Source organism: Pygocentrus nattereri, chromosome 9 (genome assembly GCF_015220715.1).
Source record: "Pygocentrus nattereri isolate fPygNat1 chromosome 9, fPygNat1.pri, whole genome shotgun sequence".
Lineage (NCBI taxonomy): Eukaryota > Metazoa > Chordata > Actinopteri > Characiformes > Serrasalmidae > Pygocentrus > Pygocentrus nattereri.
In genome coordinates, this window is record NC_051219.1 from 17985780 (window position 1) to 18012960 (window position 27181).

Sequence of the window (27181 nt, forward strand, 5' to 3'; positions counted from 1 at the left end):
ACTGTACAACCCCACCCATTTTTAGCGTAGGTATATGTGAGCACACAAGTTTATTTTGCAGCACTTTTCTGATGTTAATGCTGTCTGAACGTGGAATACTGCACAAACATTCGCCTAATTAGGCAAAAAAGGCCTCAGGACATTCGCAAGGTAAGGCAGTCTTTTTTAAAAGCAGCAAATATGAGTATTTGTTTGCTATGCAGTGCAAGTTCTTCATTGAGCTGCTTTGCAACAGATTATTCAGAAAGCTTTTATGCTAAATCTATGCAGTGTAAACAACCTGTAGTGCTAATTATAGCTATTTGGGACTTAATCGAGGATACATATGTGGAAGGCACACAAATAAGAAATAGAAAATCTTTGAAAAAAAAGGGTCAAAAATGAGGCAAGAAAATAATTAATCTGGGAGATAATTCTGTTTAAATTCTGTTGTATAACATCATTAATGCTGAACTGCATCTGGGCCTAAAAGCATGTAAACAAGTAGGCTTCTAGATGTTCCTTCTCATTACATGTTCATGTTCTTAATGCAGGTCTTCAGACACAATCAAGATGGGAAATAGGCAATCCCTTGAAATAACAAGACCACAGGTAGTATCTTTAACCTTTCCGTTTATCTGCATTTTTTGGGTTTACAAAAAAAAAGGGGATTGATTTTAGCCCCAAGCTGTGGAAACATGGCCTTGTACAAGTTCTTAAGGCTGTGCCCTTAAAATGAGCAGTGTTCTTGTGTTTTTGAGGCAAAAACTTTCAACAATTTTGCAACATGCACAGCAAAAGACGTGTTGATTTTTGGCAAGCTGGATACATTTTAGGTGTCACTAAGGGAGGTTTTGCTGTGTGCTTTCTCCTGTGCATGTTCATGGTCCTACAAATAAAACTAGTGTATCGCTGCTGTCAGAACAAAGCCTTGTATCCCCATTTCTGTTGTTTTTCAGTTTTTGTCATAATTTGAAAATGCCTATTTCCCTTTACATTGTGTGTTCTTTTTGCAATGAATGGACCAAAAAGAAATGGCCCAAAACTATCTGGAAAAAGTCTGATTCCATTAACTTGCATTAAAAGTAAACTATGCTTTTTATTTCTTCTATAAAGTTATGGGGATACAAGATTTTGTTCCAACAGCAGCAATGTCTATGTCATTACTGTCCAAAGAAAATAAAAATAATAGTTTTACAAGAGAGGGCAAAAATCTTTTTACTTTCAATCTAAGTGAATGGAAAGAGATTTTATTTTAAGCATTTTGGGGCATTTCTATTGGTCAAATCATCAAACAATGTAAAGGGCAGCTGTTAAATGATGTAGAAAAGTAACAATCAAGATACCTCTTTTTTATATATATAAATGGCTTCCATTGCGTTTTTTTGGTCAATTTCGAATTACACCTATATAGACCTTAGATATTTACAAGGGTTGTATCTTTACTTATTTATTTAAACTCAAGGCATTGACTTGGATAGTTTTAAGCTAAATACTTAATAGGGAAGTGATTGTTCCCCAAATAAACCCTAACCCCTAAATTTCAACTTGTGAATATAGTACACTATTTTTTCAATGTTGTTTTTAAAAAATGTGTTTTTAAATTCATCATAATTTTAATTTTGTCCAAGTGTTTTCATGTCACTACTGAAATACAAAGAGTCTTATTTTAGCCACAGCCCTGCTTTCTAGAGCAGGAAGTGAGATTGCATCCTTGTCCCTCATGGCCACATGATGAGCAGTTAGATCCCATTGTTTTGGAGTAAATGTGTCTGAAAATCAGCATGTAAACTTAAAAACTGTCAATACTGAAAAGTTTGTGTTTTAATAAAAAATATTCTGATTTACATTTGTACAACTGTGCAAAGATGTGGTGGCTAGTTGTGCACTGGTCAGCGTTTTTGCATTCTGCCCGCTCAAAATTAGCTCAAATTGTCACTACTGAAACATTTACATTAAATAAATAAACATACATTGTTATTGTATTGGTTGTGAAATTTGCTTTAGGCTAAAGGATTTTAGTCCAAAGTCCAAGTTAGTTAAAAGTCCAAAATGTGTTTTGAATTCTGACTTTGAACAAATTTGGTACATTGACCCTCATACTGTGCGGCACTGTTCATCTTTCTGGATATATCTAAAAGTTTCAGTTTCTTCTTGCTTCTTACTAATGAACTGAAATTATTGAATTGATTTCAAACTTTTGAACTGAAGTGTTGTGTATATTCCTTTTACCTCTCATGGATTACCCATAAAACCCAAAATGCATTGAAAAAACATTAAACTGAATGATAATGAAGCATTATATTCTAACATTTGCTTCTTTCCAGACAGAACATGATGGAAAACACATTCAAAATGGTGAACCCAACGGACATGCTATATCTGGTTCACATTTTCCTGATGCTGGTAGGAACATCATTGCTACATAGTCTGGGAAAAATCGTATCTATTGTGTGTTGTTATTTGGTCAGATTTCCTCTGTTTCCCGTGTGTTTGGATTGGAATTTTAAAAGGGTTGTGACCAAGAGAATCAATTCCTATCCACCTTGGTTTTAGATCATATTAGGAATTTTAAGTAAGGCATGATGATGATGCTATATAAACTTTGGGCGTAGACCAGTGACAACACTTGTGACAAAGTGCTGTTTGATTTTCTCCTGTGCATACATCATCTGGTTGCACTGGCAGTCATATAAAAGAATAAGCAAGCTGCACTGAGGAGGATGCCTTGAGAAAATATTGATATTTCAGCAAGGAGGCAGACGGTGAAGGCCTGATTCAGTCAGCTTTCACAGATCATTATTGATGACTCATATATTTTCAGTTCACCAGTGGATTTTAGCCAGTAATCTTTGTGCACACTTTAGTTGCGTTGAACGTATAGTTTGTAGCTACTGGTAACTCCTTGAACAAAGCTTTCACAGGGGAGTGCCTGTTGAACCCCCCGAGCAGGCTGATATTTCAAATCCCTGACATGCTGTATTAATTAGAAAGGATTATTTGGTATCCATGACATCCTATAACATGCAAAGCGATGTTAGCAGAGTATGCTTAGGCTTTTGTAGAAGTGCCCAGTGACTGTGTGGTTGTCCCGTACGCTTAAAGGTAACAGGTTCACCAAAGGACACTGCAGACATACAGCAATTCCACTGATATTTATATTCTATTGATTCTTTTTATGAATAATTACTTATTTGAGAATTAAATTGTAATCAATTCTTATTTCCTAATGGTTGTGATAGGGACCTCGGCTCACAATGTCTACAACACACATATAGCCATTTTATCATTTTATTTACTATCCAAAATGATCAGCTACCCTACATGTGTCTTCTGAGTGTTTAAAGGCTTTGAGGTGTTGACAATGGTATAATCATGATAAGTCCACCAAAAAAAAGGCCCAGTCACTCTAGAGTTTGCCAAATATATTCATTTATATTGAATTTACCACAATGATTGTTTTTGCATCCTAAATGCCCAGAGTAAATCAGTTTTGCATGCAAATTTTAATGTCAGGTTCAACTTTGGTAAATCTAATACACAGATTGGAATCCTTGACCAACAGGACTACTGCTCTGGCTGCACTGACCTCTGAAAAAGACTTTCCTATGGCAGCATTGAACCATCAAAAAGAGGGAATGCTAAGTTTAGCAATCTTAAAGCACAAACTTTTAAACATATCTTCTCCACTGGCTATAAACACATGAAAGACAAACTACGTTATACAAAGTCAGTCAGGAGACTTCATTGTTATCTTCACTTTGTGGCATAACTGTTTGCTTTAGACAAGTTAGCCAGCTTTCTAATGATTTGGAAACTCCTTGGCAAACAGCAGCCGCACAAATATCACCTTACTGCTGCCAACCATGCCAGCTACAGGTCAGTGTGCAGCACTATGCTGTGGCAAATACATAGTTATCTGATAAACTGTTACTTTTTGTAACACGTCACCCCACTGTCACTTACTATGCCTGTTTTATCTATTTTATTACATTTTATTTATTACATTTGCTGCGGATCAATGTGCAGCACTAAACTCCTGCATATGACTGTCTGATATAATTATGTCCATTTTTCTGTTGTTGCTTTATATGGTTAGTGAGTTAGCCAGCTTGCTAACTAGACCTACAGTTTAAAAACTGCTTATTACTTCAGTGTGGCTGAGGGAAAGAGGTGGATATATGGTAAAAGGTATGACATTTTAGTATGAAATTTCATAACACAACAAGAGTGAATTTAAAGCAAGCTGCTTAGTTTTCATATATGGACTGGAATAGGGAATGAATGGTGTGTTTTGAACACTTTGGACGTATGGTTCCTACTACAATTTTCTTTCACTGTTCACAGTACAAACATGTTTGGCTTTAAAATGATGCATTTCACGTCAAACCACTCTGGATGACTTTGTTTACACCTTAACAACTAAATTATGCAGAAATGTTGTAAAAGAGGTGGAATTCCAGTTTAAAACTAAGAATGTCTTTTTTCTTGCTTTTTCAAGTAACCATATTTAAGAAGGTTTTGGTATGAGAGTGATAATATTTCTAATGCATTTATGTATTTGCATCGACACAGCATTTCACTCTCTAGTGTCCTGTGAAGTGTCAGTGCAGCAAAACAGTGAACCGCCTTCCGTGACTCAGACAAATAACACAAAGCCATCAGCAGAATCAATAGAAGTTGATGCCAAGCAAGACAGTGCTGTAGTCGTATCTGTGGAAGTAGCACCTGAGAAAGAAATCCCAGCGGAGAGCAGCACTCCAGCTACAGAGGAGACACCAAAACCAGCTCAGCCAACCCACTTCTTCAAGATGTTCAAGAAGAAGAATGAACCCGTGGCCCCAGCAGCAGAGGGTAAGTCAAGTAAATCAAATTTTGGTTTTGATTTTAGTTTTTTATACCATTTGAAAATATCAGCTTCCTTTACATTTCGTCAACATTTGGTTATAAGTTGACCGACAGAAGTGGGCCAAAATTACGCAGAGCAATTAATATACATTGAAGGGCAATCCCTCTGATTTTTCAGAAGTTATGGATGATTCAGTCATCGATAATTGAATTGTAGAAAAACTTGCCAACTTTTTTTTAGTAGTTATAAGAACCAGGGGTCCCACTCTACCTCATGAATATTGTTGTATTATTTACTGTGCAGAATGGGTTTTTTGGGTTGTATAGGCTATGCAATTTTGAGAATGGTGACATAGTGGTAAATCTGAGGAAATACGTTTCCTTTGAGGACTGTTTCTAATGTATTTAATGTATTTGCATTTATAGTGATTTAAACTGTATTTCACCCATTTCTAGTGTCCTGTGAAGTGTCAGTGCAGCAAAACAGTGAACCGCCTGCTGTGACTCAAACAGATAATGCAAAGCCACCAACAGAATCAGTTGAAGTTGATGCCAAGCAAGACAGTGCTGTAGTCCTGTCTCTGGAAGTTGCACCTGAGCAAGAAATCCCAGTGGAGAGCAGCACTCCAGCTAAAGAGGAGACACCAAAACCAGCTCAGCCAACCCACTTCTTTAAGCTTTTCAAGAAGAAAACTGAACCCATAATCCCAGTGTCAGAGGGTAAGTCAAGTAAATCAATACAATTATAGTGTTGGTATTTGATTGACGTGCTTGTGTCATATAATGTTATATAAAAACATTGCAACTCCATTAATTTCAATTTTGAAAAAAGCAGTTGTCCTTTTACATTGTGTGAATACTTAATAAGAAGTGGACCAGCAGAAATGGTCCAACATTACTTGAAATAGTTTATATAAACTGAAGGGCAAGTCCACCAATTTTTCTAAATTTACAGATAATTCAATCATTGGGAATTTAACTATGGAGAAACATACACACTCTTATTTTTTTAACAATGCTTATAGGTTTGTAATGTTTACAACACAAATGGAGCCACTTTATTTCCTGACATTTACTGTGATTTACTGTTTTCTGAGTTTTTATTGGCTACAGTCATGTGCAATGCTCCCTGACAAATAACATGTTTTGTTGATTTTCTATGGGAAAATAAGTGAACACATCCTGTACAGAGTACAAACTTAAATATGACATCTTTCTGCAAAATTTAGTGCATGATTTATATTAATTTGCTGAGTTAATTAAAAAAAAAATAATAATACATATGTATACCATGCTATAACTTTGCACAGGTTACATTTTATATTTTTTTATTTTTTCAATATGTTAAATTCAGCAGATTAATTGTGCATTAAAATGTGCAGAAGTGTGTCCTCTGTTGAGGGTGTGTTAATTTATTTTCACTTAGAAAATCAACAAAATGACATTTGACCGGGGTGTCCGAACATTTGCATACAGCAAATAATGGTAAAATAGTGGTAAATCAGCAGCGGTCAAGTATTCTTTGGGAACCACTTTGCCGTACAACACCCTGCATGTACCGCTCCACCATCTAAGCCAAATTTTTATTACAAAACTTTCATAAAACAATGTCTCAGACATAAGGCAGCGTAACTGTAACCATTTTGTGTAGTACATTTAGAGGCATTAAATGCTTTGGTGCTTGGTGATGATATGTTAAATGTATTTTTTCATTTGCATGGACACACCATATGTAGTGTTTTTAACTACATTTCTCTCTTCTCTAGTGTCCTGTGATGTATCAGTGCAGCAAAACAGTGAACTGCCTGCTGTGACTCAAACAAATAACACAAAGCCACCAGCAGAATCAGTAGAAGTTGATGTCAAGCAAGACAGTGCTGTAGTCGTATCTCTGGAAGTAACACCTGAACAAGAAATCCCAGCAGAGAGCAGCACTCCAGCTAAAGAGGAGACACCAAAACCAGCTCAGCCAACCAGTTTCTTCAAGATGTTCAAGAAGAAGAATGAACCCATGGCCCCAGCAGCAGAGGGTAAGTGTGTCTTTTGAGTTTTATAGGCTATGTAATGTTGATACTGGTGAAATATTGGTAAATCTGAGAAAAGATGCTCTATTTGGGAACTATTTTCACAGGCAATGGCCTGCATATACTTCTCAGTTTAGAATGTATTTCAAAATATACTTTAGGGCAAAACGCAGTCTTAAAACTATCAGGTGTCAACAGGGATGAAATGTTAAATGTTTTTATATATTTGCTTGGACACACCTTTTGTATTGTTTATTTTAACTACATTTCACTCTCTAGCGTCCTGTGAAGTATCAGTGCAGCTAAACAGTGAACCACCTCTTGTGACTCAAACAAATAACACAAAGTCACCAGCAGAAGCAGTTGAAGTTGATGCCAAGCAAACCAGTGCTGAAGTCGTTTCTCTGGAAGTAGCACCTGAGAAAGAAATTCCAACTGAGAGCGGCACACCAGATAAAGAGGAGACACCAAAACCAGCTCAGCCAACCAACATCTTTAAGCTTTTCAAGAAGAAGAATGAACCCGTGGCCCCAGCAGCAGAGGGTAAGTCAAGCAGTAAGCTCTTTGACCTATATTCAACTTAAACCATAGTATTATATTTGATGTTTTACTTATCAAGCTTTATTGTTTATTGTAAATATAAGATCATCCTAAATATGAGAGCTGCAACATATTCCAAAACATTGGAACAGTAGTATGTTTACCACTATGTCACATCACTTTTCCTTAAAATAAATGTTTGAGGACTGAAGACACCAATTGATCTACTTTTCAAAGCAGATTTTGAGCTTCATAATACACCATACATTTTCAATACTGGTCAGGTAGGCCATTCTAGTGCTCACACTCTCTGATTACATTTACATTTACGGCATTTGGCTGACGCTCTTATCCAGAGCGACTTACAATTTGATCATTTTTACACAGGTAGGCGAAGGCGGTGTTAGGAGTCTTGCCCAAGGACTCTTATTGGTATAGTGTAGGGTGCTTGCCCTGGTGGGGATTGAACCCCAGTCTACAGTGTAGAAGGCAGAGGTGTTAACCACTACACTACCCAACCACTATTACATGCAAAATATTTCTTGATGTTGTCATGTTGAAATAACCATAAACATCCCTAAGGAAACTTAAAGGCAGCATATGTGGTTCCACAATTTATAATTATCTTGCCATGTTAGTGATGCTTTCGTAGAAGTGCAAGTTACCCAAAAAAATCCACTTCTATACTATGTCAGGCCCAGACTTTTGAACTTTACACTGGTAACAATCTGCATGGTTCTTTACTTCTTTGGCCCAGAGAACACAATGTTGATTATTTTCATGAACAATCTAAAAAATCATCATACCATAGTACACATTTCCAATGTGCCTCAGTCCATTTCAGATAAGCTGAAGCCCAGAGGAGTAGGCAGTGTTTCTGGTTTCTGGACATTCTTGATATATAGCTTAACCTGTGTAAAGCCTAGTTTTAACTTCCATTTGTGGATACAGTAACAAACTGTTTTATGCTCAGTGTCATCTGAGGGATCAGAGTGTCACAAGCATTCAGGTGTGGCTTTAGGCTTTGCTTTTTACACACAGAGATTTCTTTGGATTCCCTGAATCATTTGATAATAATATGCATCATAGAGGTTGAAATATCTAAAATGCTTGTTACAGGTAGAGCAATATTGTTCTTAATCAATCAGACTATTTGCTGATGCATTTTCTGGTAAATTGTTGCGCCTCAACTTATCCTTGCTCATAAAGGACTAGGCCTTTCCTGGATGATTCAACACATGATTACGTCATCTCATTTTTAATGCTTTCTGAATATATAACAGATGTTAAATCTTTGCCCTTGTTCCAACTTTTTTGGAACATGTTGCAGTGTGTCCAACACAAATATAACTATTTTATTTACTACTGAAAATGTGTCTTCTGAGGTTTATAGGCTAGGTGAAGTTGATTATGGTAAAAGAGTGGTAAATCTGGGAAAAAATTTCTTTGGGTACTATTTTGCTAACATAAAATGTGTTTTCTGAGTTTTTATAGGCTATGTAATGTTGATACTGGTAAAATAGTAGTAAATCTGAAAAAAATAAGTTTTCTCTGGGAACCACTTGACCATATAATATGTACCTTTCTGCCCTGAATGTATTAAAAAAATATATACTATATTGCCAAAGTATTCACTCACCCATCAAAATCATTTAATTTAGCTGTTCCAATCACTTCCATGGCCTCAGGTGTATAAAACCAAGCACCTAGGCCTGCAGACTGCTTCTACAAGCATTCTTGTGAAAGAACGCTCTCAGGAGCTCACTGAATTCCAGCGTGGTACCGTGATAGGATGCCACCTGTACAACAAGTCCAGTCATGAAATTTCTGTGTTACTAAATATTCCACAGTCAACTGTTAGTGGTATTATAACAAAGTGGAAGCAATTGGGAGCGACAGCAATGCAGCCACAAGGTGGTAGGCCATGTAAAATGACAGAGCAGGGTTAGCGGATGCTGAGGGGCGTAGTGAGCAGAGGTCACCAATTTTCAATCGGGTCAATCTCTACAGACCTCCAAACTTAATGTGGCCTTCAGAATAGCTCAAGAACAGTGCATATAAAGCTGCATCCAAGCCTTACATCACCAAGTACAGTACAAAGCATCGAATGCAGTGGTGTAAAGTGTTTGGCATCTGGGTTTGGTTGTGGCCAGGTAAACGGTACTTGTCTGGCTGCATTGTGCCAAGTGTAAAGTTTGGTGGAGAGGGGATTATGGTGTGGGTTGTTTTTCAGGAGTTGGGCTCGGCCCCTTAGTTCCAGTGAAAAGAACTCTTAATGCTTCAGCAGACCAAGAGAAAATTTCATGCTCCCACCTTTGTGGGAACAATTTGGGGATGTCCCCTTCCTGTTCCAACATGACTGCACACCAGTGCACAAAGCAAGGTCCATATAGACATGGATGAGCGAATTTGGTGTGGAAGAACTTGACTGGCCTGCATAGAGTCCTGACCTCAACCTAATAGAACACCTTTGGTATGAATTAGAATAGAGAGCCAGGCCTTCTCATGCAACATAAGTGGATAAATTCCCTTAAACACACCTTTCCAGAAGAGTTGAAGCTGTTATAACTGCAAAGGGTGGGTTGACATCATATTAAACCCTATTGATTAAGAATGGGATGTCACTCAAGTTCATATGCATGTGAAGGCAGATGAGTGAATACTTTCGGCAGTATAGTGTATATACACTGCTCAAAATAAAGGAACACTCAAATAACACATCCTAGATCTGAATGAATGAAATATTCTCATTGAATACTTTGTTCTGTCAAAAGTTGAATGTGCTGACAACAAAATCACACAAAAATCATCAATGGAAATCAAATTTATTAACCAAGGGAGACCTGGATTTGGAGTCACACACAAAATTAAAATGGGAAAACACACTACAGGCTGATCCAACTTTGATGTAATGTCCTTAAAACAAGTCAAAATGAGGCTCAGTGCCAAGCCAAGCGTCCTGCACGGTGTTGGGCTGTGAGCACAACCCCCATCTGTGGACATCGGGCCCTCATACCATCCTCATGGAGTCGGTTTCTAACCGTTTGTGCAGACACATGCACATTTGTGGCCTGCTGGAGGTCATTTTGCAGGGCTCTGGCAGTGCTCCTCCTGTTCCTCCTTGCACAAAGGCGGAGGTAGCGGTCCTGCTGCTGGGTTGTTGCCCTCCTACGTCCTCCTCCATGTCTCCTGGTAGCGCCTCCAGCCTCTGGATACTACACTGACAGACACAGAAACCTTCTTGCCACAGCTCGCATTGATGTGCCATCCTGGATGAGCTGTACTACCTGAGCCACTTGTGTGGGTTGTAGAGTCCGTCTCATGCTACCACGAGTGTGAAAGGACCACCAAGTGGTCTGTCATTCCTACCTGCAGAACCACTCCTTTATTGAGTGTGTCTTGCTAATTGCCAATAATTTCCACCTGTTGTCTATTCCATTTACACAACAGCTGTGAAATTGATTGTCAATCAGTGTTACTTCCTAAGTGGACAGTTTGATTTCACAGAAGTTTGATTTACTTGGAGTTATATTGTGTTGTTTAAGTGTTCCCTTTATTTTTTTGAGCAGTGTATTTTAGTCGAAAACCTCATCTTAAAGCTATAGTTAAACAGTCCCTTAAACATCAGGCAGTATATTTGTAACCATTTTGTGTGATACATTTAAAGGCATTAAATGCTTTAGACCTCTGGTTCCTATCATCACAACTGTGAACAGTTTGACTGTCTAATTGCTTATTTCATATTAAACCGCTCTGACTGACCAATCAATGAATTATGTAGAAATGTGAAAAAATCCCTGTAATTGCCCTTCAAAGCTAAGCAATTTCAGAAATGCTATTCAATTGTATTCATGTATTTGCATGGGTACCACATTTCTAGTGTTTTAACTGTATTTCACTCATCTCTAGTGTCCTGTGAAGTGTCAGTGCAGCAAAACAGTGAACCACTTGCCGTAACTCAAACAGATAACGCAAAGCCATCAGCAGAATCAGTAGAAGTTGATGCCAAGCAAGACAGTGCTGTAGTCATATCTCTGGAAGTAGCACCTGAGCAAGAAATCCCAGTGGAGAACAGCACACCAGCTAAAGAGGAGAAACCAAAACCAGCTCCGAAACCCAAGTTCTTCAAGATGTTCAAGAAGAAGAATGAACCCATAACCCCAGCAGTATCAGAGAACAAAGAATCAGCTGAAGAACAGACGGCTCCTGAAGTACAGATTGATGGCCAGATGACTGTAAGTGCAACACCTCAAGAGTAACACAATTAGTTTTTTATATATTATATTATATATAATATATATTATATTTTGTGTATCTCTTTGCATTTAGCTGTATTACAAATTACACATATTATATTATTTCTATAAATGTACACAATTTATTTATTTTATTTATATGTGTATACATTTGAAAACATGAATTAATGAAATGAAAGTAATAAAATTTATGCAAACATACTGGGGTTATTATCTCGATACAAGATTCAACCTGAAACCTTTTTTCACTGAAGAATCTCTGTTGACACTTTTCATTTTCCTTTTTTAAACTAAAGTGGTTGCTCATTTTAGTGATGCAAGACAGCCTTCAATTTCAACAACTGAAAGTAAAGAAAGAATGACGAAGATCAAAGGGCATTCTTGGGATGTTAAAGATAGAATTTCCTAGAAAGCACTGATTAGAAAAATATTCAATGTGACCCCATCACTAAGTGTAAATGATCCTCTGCCGAGTTTATAGCATTAGTGTAGTAATTTATATAAAATGTCTCTTAATGTGGTTGTCATCACGATATTATGGTAGAATATAAGTAAATCAAAAGAAATCACTGGAGGCATTTTATCATCAGTTATTTGTAGAATGTTGTTATATATTTTTAATAGTTTCTAGAGGAGAAACATTCTTCAATGACACATAACTACTCCAGTGCTGACCAGCCAAGAGCGCTGAAAAAAAGCCCATATATTGTACTGTAGATTGCCCATTCATATGTGCAATCTACAGTACTGTGCAAAAGTCAGATACCACCCTTCATTTATTTAATGTCTAGACAAAACCTTTGCATTCAAGTTTTTTATTTTCAGGAGATTTTCCTAAGCAGATCAGATTTCAAATAATTCACTTTTTGCGGGAAGGAATACAAGTGAAATTCACCAAAACAGTTGGAAAATATTGAGTTGTTGTGTCTGGAAAGTTGAAAAAGTGAAGGGTGGTCTCTGATTGACATATACATACTGTATATGATTTTGTTATTGATGGTCAATATTTTAATTGAAATAAGTACCAACCTAAGTGGTTTAAAAATGGTGTGACTCTAATTAGTCATTACATTATAAAGGTACATACAGTATATAATTGAAGCTTATTTTCATGTGAGATGTAGCTGCTTCCAAATATGACCCCCTTTTCTATTGCATACATGTGCTACATCAAGGCCATCCAGTAATGTATCATTGTGCAGAAGTAGGGCATTTTGATTAATCTGCTTGTTTATCCCTCATAAAAGGAGATAGACTCCTTTTGCGTAGTCCATGATGAAACCAATGAAGATGCTGACATTGTCTCTCTGCCATCATCCACTGACCTTGATGCTGAAAATATGCAAGCTGCAGAGAAGCTGTCATTGCAGTTGATGGCCTCCGTTCAGATTGTGCTCTCATCCGAGGACATTACCGATTCAGCTTCGTCCACTCAGATGATCTCGCTAGAGGCATCTGCCACTGATGATAGTGAAATAACTGAAGCTGGATCAGATGAACCTCTGACCCATCCTGAGGCCCTTCATGCGTCCAGTGTAGTAGAGCCACCATCTGTTGTTGAGGAGGTGTTGAAAACTGAGGCAGCAGTTGCAGAGGACACGGTGATTAAAGCAAAAAAAATTCAGAAGAGATGTTGCCTATTACACAGGAAACTGTTTCAGCCATTGAGAAGCCAGAGGTTTCAGAGTCAGCATCGCTTTGTGACAAGCCATTGAATGGAACGTATGCTCGAGAGCCCACTGTAGAAGAAACGTATGCACTAGAATCAACTGAGGAAGACTGGGTGGTTATTGATGGCCCTACTCAAGCAGGTGATTCTACAAAATTTACAAATTTGCTTTGTCAGCTGAGGTCCGCATGCATAAGGACTGTGGAAGACTTTTCATATAAAAACATTCATGCAAAAGAAAGAACTATTCACATCACAGTCGATGTTTGCTCGAGCATGGGCAATGAGTCAAAGTGTGGGAGTAAATCCAATAGTGTCACTGACACTGTGGTCAAAGCAACAGCAGAGGAGCAAGAGGGACATCACCACATTCGGAGAAGCGTAAGTTTGACTGATTGGAAACAAGCCTGGATTTGAAGAATGAAATGGAGATCCCACTGCATGGATAAACTCACTGCATGAAGCAATTCCACATTAATTGTCAAATTAAAAAATAATCCTAATATGAGTCACCCCTAAAGTTTAAATACACATAATAATCTAGATACTAAAACCTATGATACACTGTAAAACACATTATGCATTTTAAGGAACCTCATTGCCTTCGGTTATTTGAGATTGCCGCCATTAATTTATTATCATCCTGTATGTTTACTGTGACTGAGTAGTCCAAGAGAAAATAAACAAATTAAGCTGGAGCAAAACAAATACCTATAGGCTATCATTAAACATTAGAGCAACAGATTCAGTCAATTCTCTCTTATAATGTATTAAAATGTATTTTAAATAGATTTTTTTAGAAAGACAGGTGTAATATTGGAGCAATGACAGGTAAAAGTTATACTTAGGCAAAATAAATAAGTAAATAAATAAAATTACATAATTATTATTAAAATAATTAAAATTACACAATCTTTTTTTTTTTTTTTAAATGCCTGTCGCTCAGCCTAGACATCCTTAGAAAAACAACATAGTCCAGCATAGCTTTTCACTAACAAAACCAACATATGTTGTGTTTTGGATGCTGGTATGATGATCAGTATCAACAGAAGTTCATGTGCTGGTCACTACCAAAACAATCCAAAACAAGCATATCGCTGTTGTCAGAAGAAAACCTAGTTTCTCCATTTTTGACATTTTCCAGTTTTTGACATAATTTGAAAATACCTCTTACCCTTGACATTGTGTGTAAATTTCATGATGAATGGACTAAAAGAAATGACCTAAAATGACTTGGAAAAAATTCTGGTTCTTTTTACCTAAAAAGTAAAGGTTTTTTCCCTTCTCCTGTAAAGTTATCATTTTTGAGGTTTTCTTCCGACAACAGCGATATGTCGTGTTTTGTACATCTGGTATACTGGTCAACCAACATGAAGCTTAAACCAGCATGGAATTCATGCTGGTGTAAATGTTTTTTTTGTCCTTCAAGGATGTCTAGTGTCTAAAGTTTGCGTTATTAGTCTTTAACTGCAGCTACAAAGCTAATGTCAGTAACAAGTAATGGAATTTTATAGCCATACTGAAATTTGCCTAAATCATCATACAGTTGCCTAAAACTCAATAGAGGTTTTAAATAATCTAAACTAGACTTGCTTTGGTGGTTTCTGATGCTGTTGTACTTCAGTGGTTTTCAACAGTAACATACTGTGGCGTATTACAATGGACAAAGGTATGTTGCATAGCAAAAAACATTAGCAGGCTCCATCCTGAAGCCTGAATTTCATCTGTACTTTTGTGAATGTTCATGGATTACAGCAGATCATAGTATCAAAAATACTTAAGTTTATTTGAGATTATTGCACAACTCAGTGCAGTGTAAGGCAACAGTTCGATGATTTAGGCAGGCAGTTAGCACAATGCTAACTGTTGAGTATAAGCTCCCCATACATGTTAGCTACATCAGCTTTATAGTTCCAGTGGCAAAATAAAGAAACAACGTTTTGGCTCAATAATGTGTCCTGGCTGATCAACTACAGAGAAAAAAATTGTGTAAATTTAAATTTTGGCTGTACCACTGCTTTAAGAGGCATAATGTTGGAGCAATGTTGTACCCTTGAGCAGTGGTAGCCAGGGTAGGCCAGAGAGTGAATCTGCTGCCTTTTTAGAGTTTAATCAATTGAATTAAAATACATTTCTGGCACTCACTGTGGTGCTACTGCATCAACAGTATCATCGGGACAGGTGATTATATGCGTCTGTGACGATTACACATTTTAATGAACAAACTGTCCTTTTGTTTTGTCTGGGTAGACAACTGTTTTGTCTCATTCCTCAAAATCAATGTTTCCCTCTTCACTAACAATATACTAACTATTATCTACTCATCATTCCTGTGTAGTTCACAAAGTTGGAAGATGAAACTTTCTAACACTTTTTTGAATGAACATTTTGACTGAACAAGTGCAATTTTAAGAAAAAAAAAAGAAAGGAAAATACTATACAATAACTTGGCTACTTTTCTACGCATAAGACACACACAGGCTTTAAGTCCAGAACATTGCTGAATATCAATGAGTGAGGGGGAAAAAACAGGCATTAATGAAAGGGTGATTGTTGCCGGAGCTCCGAGTAGGCAGAGGCATGGCTGGAATTGTGCAGCGCTTCAATGCAGCGATTAACAGCTACTGCACATCAGCTGTAAGACTGTAACACGTTTTCCAAGGGCTAATTCTCTGGGTTCATCTATAGGAGCCTCCCGACATAAAGGGAAGTACACAGCCTGAGGAAGAGCCACAGAGTGAAACGCTCAATTCCAGTGCCACTGAGGTCGCAGAAGACAGCGCTCAACCGGAGGAGGTTAGCCCAGAGGAAAATCCAGTTATGAACTTTTTCAAAACCCTTGTAAGTACACATTGTATTATTATTCAATCCTGCTACTGTTCCATGGTACTGATTTTCATTCAATTTGATTTTTGAAATCATTGTTCCAATTACTGATTGTTATTTCCAGTGAGTCTTGTGATTGATAATAATTACATACATTTTTTCTTTTTTGGTTGAGAATCAACCAAATTTGAGAATCAACCTCAATTTGAGATGTTTAGCTCATGACATTTAACCAACATATAATCTGATGTGTAAAATAGCCTAAAAACATTCAGCCTTAAATAGAGTTGAATGAATACTTACAAAACTTAAACATACATGAAAACAAAGCAAACGGGTTTAAAGCCTTGCCAGGATTATGTCAGTTGTCAGTGAATTCACTGTCTCGATAAAGTACAGCTATAAAGATAAAAATGTACTTAAATTGATTTGAAAAATTCCCTAGAATTCCAAAGTTGATCTTTTTCAAGAGTTAAACTATTCCCTGGCACGGTGCTAAATCAAGCCCTTTGAACATGTCAGAATGTGGCAGCCTTTTGTTTTGCTGCATAATGTGTGCTCACAAGGGGAGGCCTGTGCGTTTGGAAATTGTGATGGGCCCTGATAAAGCATGGGCAGGCCTACGCCATCTCCGGAGGACAATGGCCAACTCAATAAGAGAACATGTTCACTATGAGCCCTGCCATGGAGCTCTTTGTGTGCTTGTGGCAAAAGCTAGCCCATCTGAACTGTGACTTGACAGCAGGGCATTATAGTCTGGGTCTCTGTTTTTTAAATATATATATATATCTCAATTGCATAGTCAAAGACTTAAAACCTAGCAGTTGGAAATATTCAAGGCTTCCTGGATGGAGTACCTGAAGGAGAGATATATGCTAAAGCATGCGACCATCATGATTTTCCACAGTCACTCAAATATTTCCATGACTCCATTCTCTTTTCTGCATGCGAAGGTGAGTCCGACCAAAACAACAAAAGAAGCGACAACTGCTCCTGATGCCTCAAAAGACCAGGTAAATAAGTCTGTGGACTGCTATTGCACCAGTAATGATGGCCGTGGATCATTTGTGATTGTATTGTTTCTGCTGTTTGTAGTTTATTGCATTTAATGCAAATGTATTTTCAGCTGACTGATTTTTCAAAAGAATGATTAAGCTGCAGTCAGGTTCCGATGGCTTGTGTGATTGTGTATCAGATTCTCATTTGTGCATTGTTGAGCTAATGAAATTCTACAGATTTTTCTCTTGGCAGTAAGTGTATCTGACTCTGGGCCCATTTATTTTCTGCAGTTGCTTAGTCAGGTATCTCTTTTTCTGCAGTTTAGCTTACACAGGTTAATTCATCATGAAAGACTGCAATCCAATGAAGACCATTTGTGTTTTGATAGTTATCCATAATAATCCCCAGCTGCTGGCCAAATCCTTTATTGAGTGGAAAAACAGAGAGCTTTATGACTTACCGGTCTTGCGTCAGGTACTGTATTTATATGACTGACCCCTTCTCTTGACCCTTCCATTCCAGTAGCTCAATCAAAAGCCGCTGAAGATGCTTCCACACTCCTTCCCTGCATGCTCTACAGACTGAAGGCCTTGAGACAGAAAGACCACCAGTATTAGCATAACATCCTCCCTTTAATCTGTATACATTTCCTTTTTTCATTTTTCTTTCTGCTCTCTTTTTCAATACGCAGTCACAGAAGGAGGCCCCATCGGTTTCAGCACCAAACGTAAGAAGCTCTTCTTGTGATATAATTTTAAATGTCTCAGTCAATCAGAAATTACATTCTGATTGTTCATTTCCCTCTATTATAAGGTGCAGGAATTACCGAAGGTGCCTCCTCCTCCACCGCCAGCACCTCCAAAGATGGAGAGTAAAGCAGAATCAGCTGTAAAGAAAGCGGAGGCCCCAGCAGCAGAAGCAGCGGCAGCAGCCAAGGATCAAGAGACTCCCAGTAAAGCTAAAGACAGCCCATTTGGCAAACTCTTCCGTCCAAAGGTACATCTGACAGCTAAATATGCAATGCACTATACTAAACATGCATTACAATATATTCTATTGTGCTTAGAGATGGCACCAGTCCAGTAGCCAGTATCGATATTGGGCGGGAAATGCTGGAGGGATATTGGTAGAGAAAAATGAATGTGAATCTAGCCTGAAATACCACAGGATTGTTTCAACAAAACATAAATAGAAGTAGGTAGTCATTTCATTAGCATAAGACCAAATTGCTAGCTTGTTAGCTAGCATTATACTAGAAGTAAAATTGATTTATTTTAAATAAAGATGTTGAACTGACAGAGTTTTTTGAGCATTTTGAGCAAACTTTTAAGTGGTCATCTTAAGTGAAATGCTTCAGTTAACCTAATTAGCTAAATGTTAAAGCTTAATACTAAGTTTTAAAGACAAAACATTCATTTCAGGCAATACTCAGCTAGTAGGTTTCGGTATTGGTATTAATCTTTGTCATATTATTCATTTTCATATAGGATATATAACAAGTAAAAATAAAGAAAAATAGCACAGTAGTATCACATTGAACACTAGCTAGCATTGTATCAGGTCATTATACCATGTTTTAGAGACTAAGAAGTGGCACACCATAACAGAATTATGTTAATTTGAGGCATTGCTAGGCAAGGTGGTGTCAAAAGTTCAGGCGGCAACAGCGAGTGGAGCCAGCGCCCCTGCCAAGACATCAGCAGCGGTAAACAGCAACACAGAGTGGCCATTTTGAAATTAACAGGACTTACCCATTCAGTGTTTTCATCACTGATGCCATTAAGTTAATTGCGTCCTTTCACCAATCAATGACTGATCCTGAGATAGAAGAGTTATTATATGCCATATTATTAGCGGTTGTTTTCACAATCATAATTTGTGTCAAATTCATCACTTCATTTCCATATGCATTTTAGTGAAATTGCTTTATCTGTTGATAAAATCTGCTCCCGTTTCTCATCATGAGGAGCAAACATTTCACTCAGCATGATGAGTAAACAACTGAACTCCCATTACAGTGACATCATCCTGACAGCAGCCATTACCTCATATGACAACTGTCGGCCAACTAAACCATGAGCTTTGGGTCTCATTCACTTCATCTCATCACTTAATAACTGATGTCAAATTTATTCAGGCTTCTTAGATGCATTGTGCTGCAAGCAGCTGAGTTATGGGTCTATGAGACTGGAAAAGCTTGTGCAAAGGCTCATGGGAATTGTAGTTTCATGCATAGTTAACCCCAAATATCTGCTTACCTGCAGTCTATGGTGAAGGAAGAAGCAGAGCCAGTTGAGGTACAGGTAAATAAGTTCAGCACTGTTTCAATCTGATCGTCTGATCAATTTGATCTCCTTTTTGGGGCTGCATGCAGGAAACACTGGTCTCTCTTTTGAAAGAAATCTGATGTTGCTTCTTTCTTTCAGGTCACAGTTAAGCTAGACAGCTAATGACACTTGCTTGAATTGTACTATGCAATTCCTCCCCCCATGTACTTAGCTGCTTCAAATTCCTCGTGTGATTCTACTCACAAACGCTGTCCTTGTTTCTTGTTCTTCTTCTTTTTTGGCTTCCTTGATGTATTTCCTTCTTTTTTCTCTGGACTGTTGTCATGCTCATACTCTCTCCTACTCCCCTATTTAAGGTAGATGCATCCAGGACAAGCACCCTTGAGGCCGCTGCCAAACCAGAATCCCCTCCAGCCCCTAAACCAGAAGAAAAGAAACCAGAGAAGAAGCCCTCACCCTTTGCCAACTTGCTCAAACCAAAGGTAAACAGACTTGGTGCACAAAGCTCAAGGCTGCCATTGAGGTGTTCATCAAACAATATTGTGGTTTAAGTGAACACATGAAGTAACTAGACTTTTGTGTAAATTTGAGGTACTGCTAAGCCAAGTGAGCTCTAAGATCCAGGCGGCTGCATCAAGTGCTGCAGCCAGTGTCTCCCTTGGCACTGGAGGAGCGGTAATTAGTGATATTTATAATGGCCTTCTTAAAATTAACCAGACTTACTGCACTGAAGGAGATGCTATCAGGATGTGCTATGACATACCATGGCTGTGTTCAAAATAGCATACTTAGTACTGTATATTGCACCGGTGTGTATTGTTCACTGCATGCTACTCCTCATAACAGTATGCTCTGTAGTATATTATGCAGTATGCTAGAATCACCTGTCTGTCAGGGCCCGTTGGAATCTCGTTACGACAATACACGCCAATATGATAACGCAACTTATTAAACTTATTATTAAATACTTTTCACTTGATAAGGAAGTATGTGGAAGAAACAAAGAATTAAGGCAGTTCTGAAGGCAAAGGGGGGGGGTCCAACCTTTTACTACAAGATGTACCTAATAAAGTGGCCAGTGAGTGTATATTACCTATTTATATACATATGTATATATATATATATATATATATATATATATATAGATGTTGAAATATGGCTGAAAAATATTCCAAATTTGAAAATGGCAAATTTTGAAAAAGTCGCCATTGATGTCACACATATGCCCCTTTGTAACATCTATAAGTTGGATATAAGTGAATTTCACATATCTTTGCTCAAAATGGAGATTACCTGTTTAAATTGTAATGGAAGTTAATGTAAAAAACCTTGGAGACAACATTTTTGAAGGGCAGCAACAAAATGCGTAAATATGCCATATATTTACATTTACATTTACAGCATCTAGCAGACGCTCTTATCCAGAGCGACTTACAAGAAGTGTTTTGTCTATCTAGAGAAAGTATCTTTGCTAGTTATCAATAGGTTAGAGAAAAAGGCAGTCCTGAGCTCAGATACTGGTAGATACAAAAGTCACTGTAGATACCCAGAGAAAAGGAACAGAGTTGAACACAGAACTCTGTGCCGTACAATAGAATACAATACAGTAAACTACAATACACAGACAAATATATATTTAAAATCCACATATTGCCATATTTCAGAGTTCCATGGGTGTTTTTACATTTAGAGCATTTGAAAGATGCTCTTATCTAGAATGAGTTATGTAATGTAACGTGGTCACGTTACAGGTCAGGAGGTAGGCGTATATAGTGTTAAGCAAAGGTAATGTTAGGAGTCTTGCCCAAGGACTCTTATTGCTGTAGTGTAGGGTGCTCACTATATAGAACCCCAGTCTATAGCATGTAAGGCAGAGGTGTTTATTTCATACTGTACCAACCAACCTTGCCTTGTAGTTTTTACTTTTATTATATGTAATACACTCTCTGCACACACATATTTAATTAAGTACATCTACATGTTTAATTTACTTCATTTAATTTACTTCAAGTTCCACCTTCATAAGGGGCTGAATGGTTTTGAAATTTGACATCCACTTTGCTGTCACCCTAATAAGTCTACATTCCTATCTACATTCAGTCCAGAATTTTGTAGGGATGTCTCCAGACGTTCATGCTACGAGATCACATCTGGCCTGGCAAGACAACAATTACTATATCATGTACCATAAAGGATGGCAGCAGTGTGACTAGACTCAGGGACTTAACCAATTGGACTGTTCACAAGACCTGCCTCAATTTCTTAGCCCTCCAATCACTGTTTAGCAACCGCTGCTAGCCCCTTTTCTGTGTTGGATTAAGGGATAAAGTTTGGAATATTTAACCAGAGTAGTATGTCATCCAGGTATGTTTGGCATGCTGGAGAAATTCATGTTGGTCGCATACTATATTCTACTTACTACTTTTTGGCAGTATGCCAGCAGTATGAAGTAAGCATTTTTAACACAGCCTCTGACTGACCTACTTATTTTGTGGTTGGGTAACTCAGATAACTTGTGTTATTGTTCTCAAATGCTTAAAGCTGACTTAAAGGAATAGTTCAGCAAAATATTTGAACATTTTCACAATTTTCTAAATTCAAATGTAGTATGTCTACCAAGAGATGTTCAGTATCTGAAATTTGTTGCACTGGAGCTACAATTCAACAAGAACTGGAAACAAACCCCAACAAAACATTGTATACATGCTTAAATCACACTTGCCTTAAACCACATTGAGCTGATAAAGGGCCTGTATCATAGAAAATTGATTTTCCTCACTGTTTTGAAATAAGAGTTGACATAGTATGTAAACATCATAGTAATTGCCCAATCCATACTGTTTAAAAACGGAAACTGTCACAGCCTCTAGCAATGTAGGCTATAGATAGTGTTTCAACCTGGATTTCTTTCTGTATGAGACACAGTACAGGGCAGCCAATCAGAGCAGAACAGAATTCATTTACATATAACAGTTGCCATAAGTTAAACTCATGTGCAAGATAAAAATGTAGTATATGGGGCCTTTAAGTAATCTAAAAAAAACATGCTTAAATGGATTCTGATGCTGTAAATTGACAAAAGTATAAATAAAATACAGGCTTAAAGATTGCTACTGTAACTATTTTAGCTAAATGTCCATTATTATAGGTATGAAACCTTAGAACCACACTATTTGAGATAACATAACTAGATGCAGTTTGTGAGATGCTAATTGGTGAGTAGCTTACTTTGCTTGTTAGCTACATTAGCCTAGTAGCTCTAATGTAAAAATAAAAAAGGAGGAAATTTCAGAAACTTTTTTTTCATGAATGTCTCTTTCATTGAACTATTGCTTTAAAAGTGTGCTGTATGTAGATTCTAGTTTGAATATTCTCACCAGGACTACAGTTCATCACTTTTTATCACTTAAAAATCACTGTTACTGGAGCAGCTCTGTTGTTTTTGGGCCATGAGTAACTGCCTTTTCTGCTTATTCTGCTTTTAAAGCTTATCACATTAATCTCTTCTTGCTCTCTTTTTGTAGCTCTCTGTCTTTGTAATCAGTGTAGATAAGAGAACCAGGGCAGTTGTGAGTAGCAACACTTATTCTTCTGATGTGATTTGATCAAAGGCCACAGAGCAAAAGAAAGAACCCCCTGCAGCCCCTGCTGCCGCAGAGGCCGCTGCAAGTGCCAAGGTCAAAGAAGAGCCAAAGCCTGCCGTTACAGCTACTGCTGCTGCTGCGGCCGCCCCAGACAACAAGTCAGTGGGCAGTGCAGATAACCCTTCGCCCAGTGTCCCCCGCAAGCTAGAGAAGAGGAACTCCATCCAACTGTTCTTCAAAAACCTGGTAAAGAGAAAAAAAAAACCCTCAAACAAACAACAAAAAAAAGCTAAAGCCATAGGCTAAATCAAGCACAAAGGTGTAAACATGACTGCACCATGTCACGTCAGTGCAAGACAAGGTATTTACTGTAAAAATGAGTTGTTGTTAAACCGGATTTCCCGAAAGTATCTTGGCACAAAGATTATTGTCAAATGGTGAAGCAACTGAGCTTCACATTGAACACTCTCTCTACCAGATAAGATCAAGGTGAATTCCACCAATCTTTTCCAAATTTCTACATAATTAACTAGTTAATGTGTAAATAAAGTGATTCCGAATGGTTTGATGTGAAATGATCTGTTCTTGAGAAACCCACTGAGACAGAATAGTCCACAGTGGTGGTGATAGGAACTAGACAACCAATGTTTTTAATGCCTTTAAAAGCTCCCTAAGAGAAAATTATTTACATGAAACAGTTTAAAATACTTGGTCTGATGCCCCAGATGTTGTTTTATGATACTTTTAAGATACGGTTTTGACCGAAAAACACATTTTTAGGAATACATTCATGGCAGAGAGATATATAATGGCATTGTAAGGCAAAATAGCACCAAAAGAAAACAAAAGACTTTTTAAAAAACGATTTACTGGTTATTGTAGATGGCATATAAAATGTGTGATGTAGTCATAGCGACCCCTGGAACCACTATTTCCACCATTATTTTACAGAAATCAGTGTTGGCAAGTTTTTCTTCAATGTACCATTTCACAGCAAAGCAGCCTGAATGACTTTGTGTACATCTCAACAATTGAATTGTGCAAAACATTTGAAAAAAAAATGGTGGAATTCCCCTTTAATACTATAAAAACATTTGGCCCTGGTTGCCTTAATGGGGAATTCCACAGATTTAAAAAAAAATTTCTGCACAGTTTAGTCATTAAGATGACTAAAAAGTCATTCCCAGTGGATTTATGTGAAATATGCTTGAATCTAGAGAAATGTATGTAGTAAGAATGAGGTGGTGGTGATAGGATCCAGATGCCAGTAGCATTTAATGCCTCTTAAAGTTCCCTCACAGAAAGTTCTTACATTAAATGTTGAAAATCTAATTTCTGATGCCTGAGATGTTGTTTTATGATAGTTCTGAGATAATAATTTGGCCTAGAACATGTATTTTAAAAGCCATCCTTGGCAGAGAGGTGCATGCAAGGCGTTCAAAGGCAAAACAGCCTACAAAGAAAATGTATTTTTTTCAGATTTAATGCTATTTTACCATCAGCAATGTTGCAAATGAAAACTCATAGTGACCCCTAGTTCTTATCATCACTGTAAAGAAACCTTTAAAGTTTTCATTCAGTTAATTGTAACTCAAATAGTTGCAGATTTATATTATCTGAAAAGAAAAAAATCTTTTCTATTGCAACATAGAATGCCTTCCCACCAGTGGCATTTCCTGACCACTAGGTGACCTCATTCGGCAAAAATAGATGTGCAAACTCTCGCTGTTCATCCAAAAAGGTATTATAGATTTAGCCCATGTAAATACCAGTGCAGTATATGATACATGAACGTATATGGCCAAAAAGTTAAAGGAAGAGTTTTGATAGTCAGCTACTACTGTCAGTTAAAAAGTCTTTTGAATGTAGTTAGTATTTTGTGTATTGCCTTGTCATTTTTAGGTGGAGCACCAATGATGTCACCCTATAAGCCTACAATAAATGCATAACTGTATACACCCATTATCCAGAACTCTACTTGTGAGTTTGAGCCAAATACATCTAGGAAGCTGATGTAAATTAGCCTGTAGTTGCCCAACAGGTTGTGATCAGTTATGCTCAAGGCAGTAATGCTACTATAAAACTGAGTCTGCCTTTGTTTCTTCTGCTGAATCTACTTTTGATGTGTCTCTCAGGGTCAAAAACGTCACTCTGACGCTGGAGTGCAAACGGAAGCCATGGCACCTGAGAAGGCCAAGTAAAAGTCCTGCTTTTCATCATCTGCGCAGAAAAGAAAACCCTTTGCATGTATATAGGTATACGCATCTGAATGTCCTGACTTGGGGGAGGGGGGTTTACTTCTTACTCACCCTCCTGAACTGAACTGAAAGGAAACTGAAGAATCATAAAGCAAGGCCATTCCCAATTTCAGTACTTCCCAAAACTTCCGGAGTCAACTTGTGCCTTAATCCCAATACTAACAGGGGAAATCCACTGATTTTTCAAAATGATTAAATAATTCAGTAAACAAATTCATTGACAGTGGCTTGATGTAAAATGTGCTGTTCTCGAGAAGCTGACTCAGATTTCTTTATAATGGTGGTGATAGGAACCAGGGGTCTAGAATACAAATAGAATTATAATGTCCTGTTAACCCATATGTCTTTAGTTTTATTATGTAATGTAATGATAAATATGGAAAAAAATAATTGCCTTTAGGGACTGTTTTGCCTTAGAACTACATGTAACTCTCCTTCATAAAATAATAGTTAAAATGCATTTTAGCCTAAACTTTTATCTCAAAAGTATCTTAAAACAATATCTCTGACATGGTGTAATACACCTGTAAGCATTTTGTGTAATGACTGTGTGTGATGTTTGGTTCTTATCACCACCACTATGATCAGACCAGACTTGGTAAGTTTCTCTAAAACAGAACATTTTACATCAAACCACTCTGAACAACACTGTTTACATCATAATGACTGAATTATACAGAAAATTTGGTAAATCAGTGGAATTCCTTTTTGTAAGCCACACAGAGGTGTTTGGTTCTTTATATACAGTAAGAACAGAGGAAACTTTGCAAAGTTGCTAGAAGGTCTTGAGACTTGGTGAGTTTTGGATGGTTTTATAATAAGTTTGATGGGGAGATGAAAGAGGTACTAAGGTTCGATGTGACTTGTAGTTTCTGTTATATATAGTGATGTAATATAAATGTCAATTAACCCTATCTTAACCCACAATATGGCCATTTATGAAATGCTTATTATTGCATGCAAAAAAAAAAGTAGTGTCATGTCCAGCTTTATGATTCTGGAACATCTGATATTTGCACACATAGACAAACATTCCTATGGCTGTGAAAACAATCTGCAAGGAACCCATAGAATTTCTCCATTCAATCCAATTTTCTGTCACCCTAAGTCGATGTTAACAACACGTCCAATGCTTTTTTTGTGTTGTTTGGTGATAAAACTGTTAACATGTTCTCTGACTGGCCATAAGACCCTTTGATGCAGTATGGCCCATTGCTACAGTTTCATGCTAAGTTAAAATCAGTGTCTTCAGATAACACAAATTTTGCTAACATATTTATCAGATTATCGCATGAAAGCTTTATAAAATATCATAAATGGGTCTTCTTTGTTGGTACTACTGTAAAGCATGTTTTCTCTAGCCAAGCCCTCACTAACCCTTCCACATGGTTTCTATTATTCTCTAAATAAACTGCTCATTCGCTTTCAGCATGGTGTAATTGCTTCCTCTGAAGTGGTATTTATGCTCAGTATCAGTCAGGCAGTTTATGGAATTTCAGTCTGCCCTGGGCGCATATTTAAAGAGAATGGACCTAAATTGAAATCCTGATTTTTATCTTGATATCTGAATCTAAGAGACACAGACATTTTCATCACTTTTTTTTTTTTTTGCATTTTATTGCCAGTAATCAACTAATGTCATCAATTAAATGAAATATTCTGTCTCTGTGAAATGATCCAGTCCTTGTTAATAAAATGCAAGGGTTCAACAACATGAAGACATTTCTTCTTTGCTTTGTTAACAGATCTTGATAGTCTGGTTTCATTCCTGCTCAGACCAACAAATGGCAGGGTGATCGGTTTTATGTGGCATTAAGATCTCAGTGAAATTACTTTAAGTAAGGCTATTGCTGCTAGACCTTCTATCTCTGAAATGCCAACTTGCTTTTTAGTATTTAACTTATGACATT

The 27181-nt window shown here is 37.4% G+C and overlaps 1 protein-coding gene and 1 long non-coding RNA gene across 4 annotated transcripts; one reads left to right on the plus strand and one right to left on the minus strand.

Moving 5' to 3' along the window:
- Window positions 1-26985, plus strand: bcas1 (brain enriched myelin associated protein 1). Of its 3 annotated transcripts, XM_017694256.2 has the most exons (18): window positions 2-150; window positions 534-591; window positions 2307-2385; window positions 4555-4833; window positions 5284-5547; window positions 6594-6857; window positions 7131-7394; window positions 11301-11626; window positions 16005-16157; window positions 17096-17155; window positions 17833-17868; window positions 17955-18137; window positions 18766-18846; window positions 19406-19444; window positions 19786-19911; window positions 20021-20104; window positions 23041-23259; window positions 25149-26985. In XM_017694256.2, exons 2-18 carry the CDS (start codon window positions 553-555, stop codon window positions 25212-25214), a joined length of 2562 nt encoding a protein of 853 aa, XP_017549745.1. In that variant the 5' UTR covers window positions 2-150; window positions 534-552; the 3' UTR covers window positions 25215-26985. The 3 variants fall into 3 exon arrangements, with proteins under 3 accessions (XP_017549746.1, XP_017549745.1, XP_017549747.1); XM_017694257.2 differs by lacking the exon at window positions 18766-18846 and having other exon boundaries at window positions 1-150; XM_017694258.2 differs by lacking the exons at window positions 18766-18846; window positions 19406-19444.
- On the minus strand, window positions 12197-19789 carry LOC108425548. Its single transcript, XR_001857715.2, has 4 exons — window positions 19673-19789; window positions 18893-18959; window positions 17602-17730; window positions 12197-13386 (listed from the first exon to the last, which is right to left on the minus strand). It is a non-coding gene; the product is annotated as an uncharacterized LOC108425548 (long non-coding RNA).
- Window positions 26986-27181: the final 196 nt, after the last annotated feature.

What these genes read in the sequence shown, in the direction of transcription:
- bcas1 (XM_017694256.2), top strand. Translation starts at nt 553, where the DNA reads ATGGGAAATAGGCAATCCCTTGAAATAACAAGACCACAG. An exon ending in CGTGGCCCCAGCAGCAGAGG is followed by an intron (nt 4,834 to 5,283) that starts GTAAGTCAAGTA and finishes ACCCATTTCTAG; the next exon opens with TGTCCTGTGAAGTGTCAGTG. An exon ending in GCAAACTCTTCCGTCCAAAG is followed by an intron (nt 18,138 to 18,765) that starts GTACATCTGACA and finishes TGTTAATTTGAG; the next exon opens with GCATTGCTAGGCAAGGTGGT.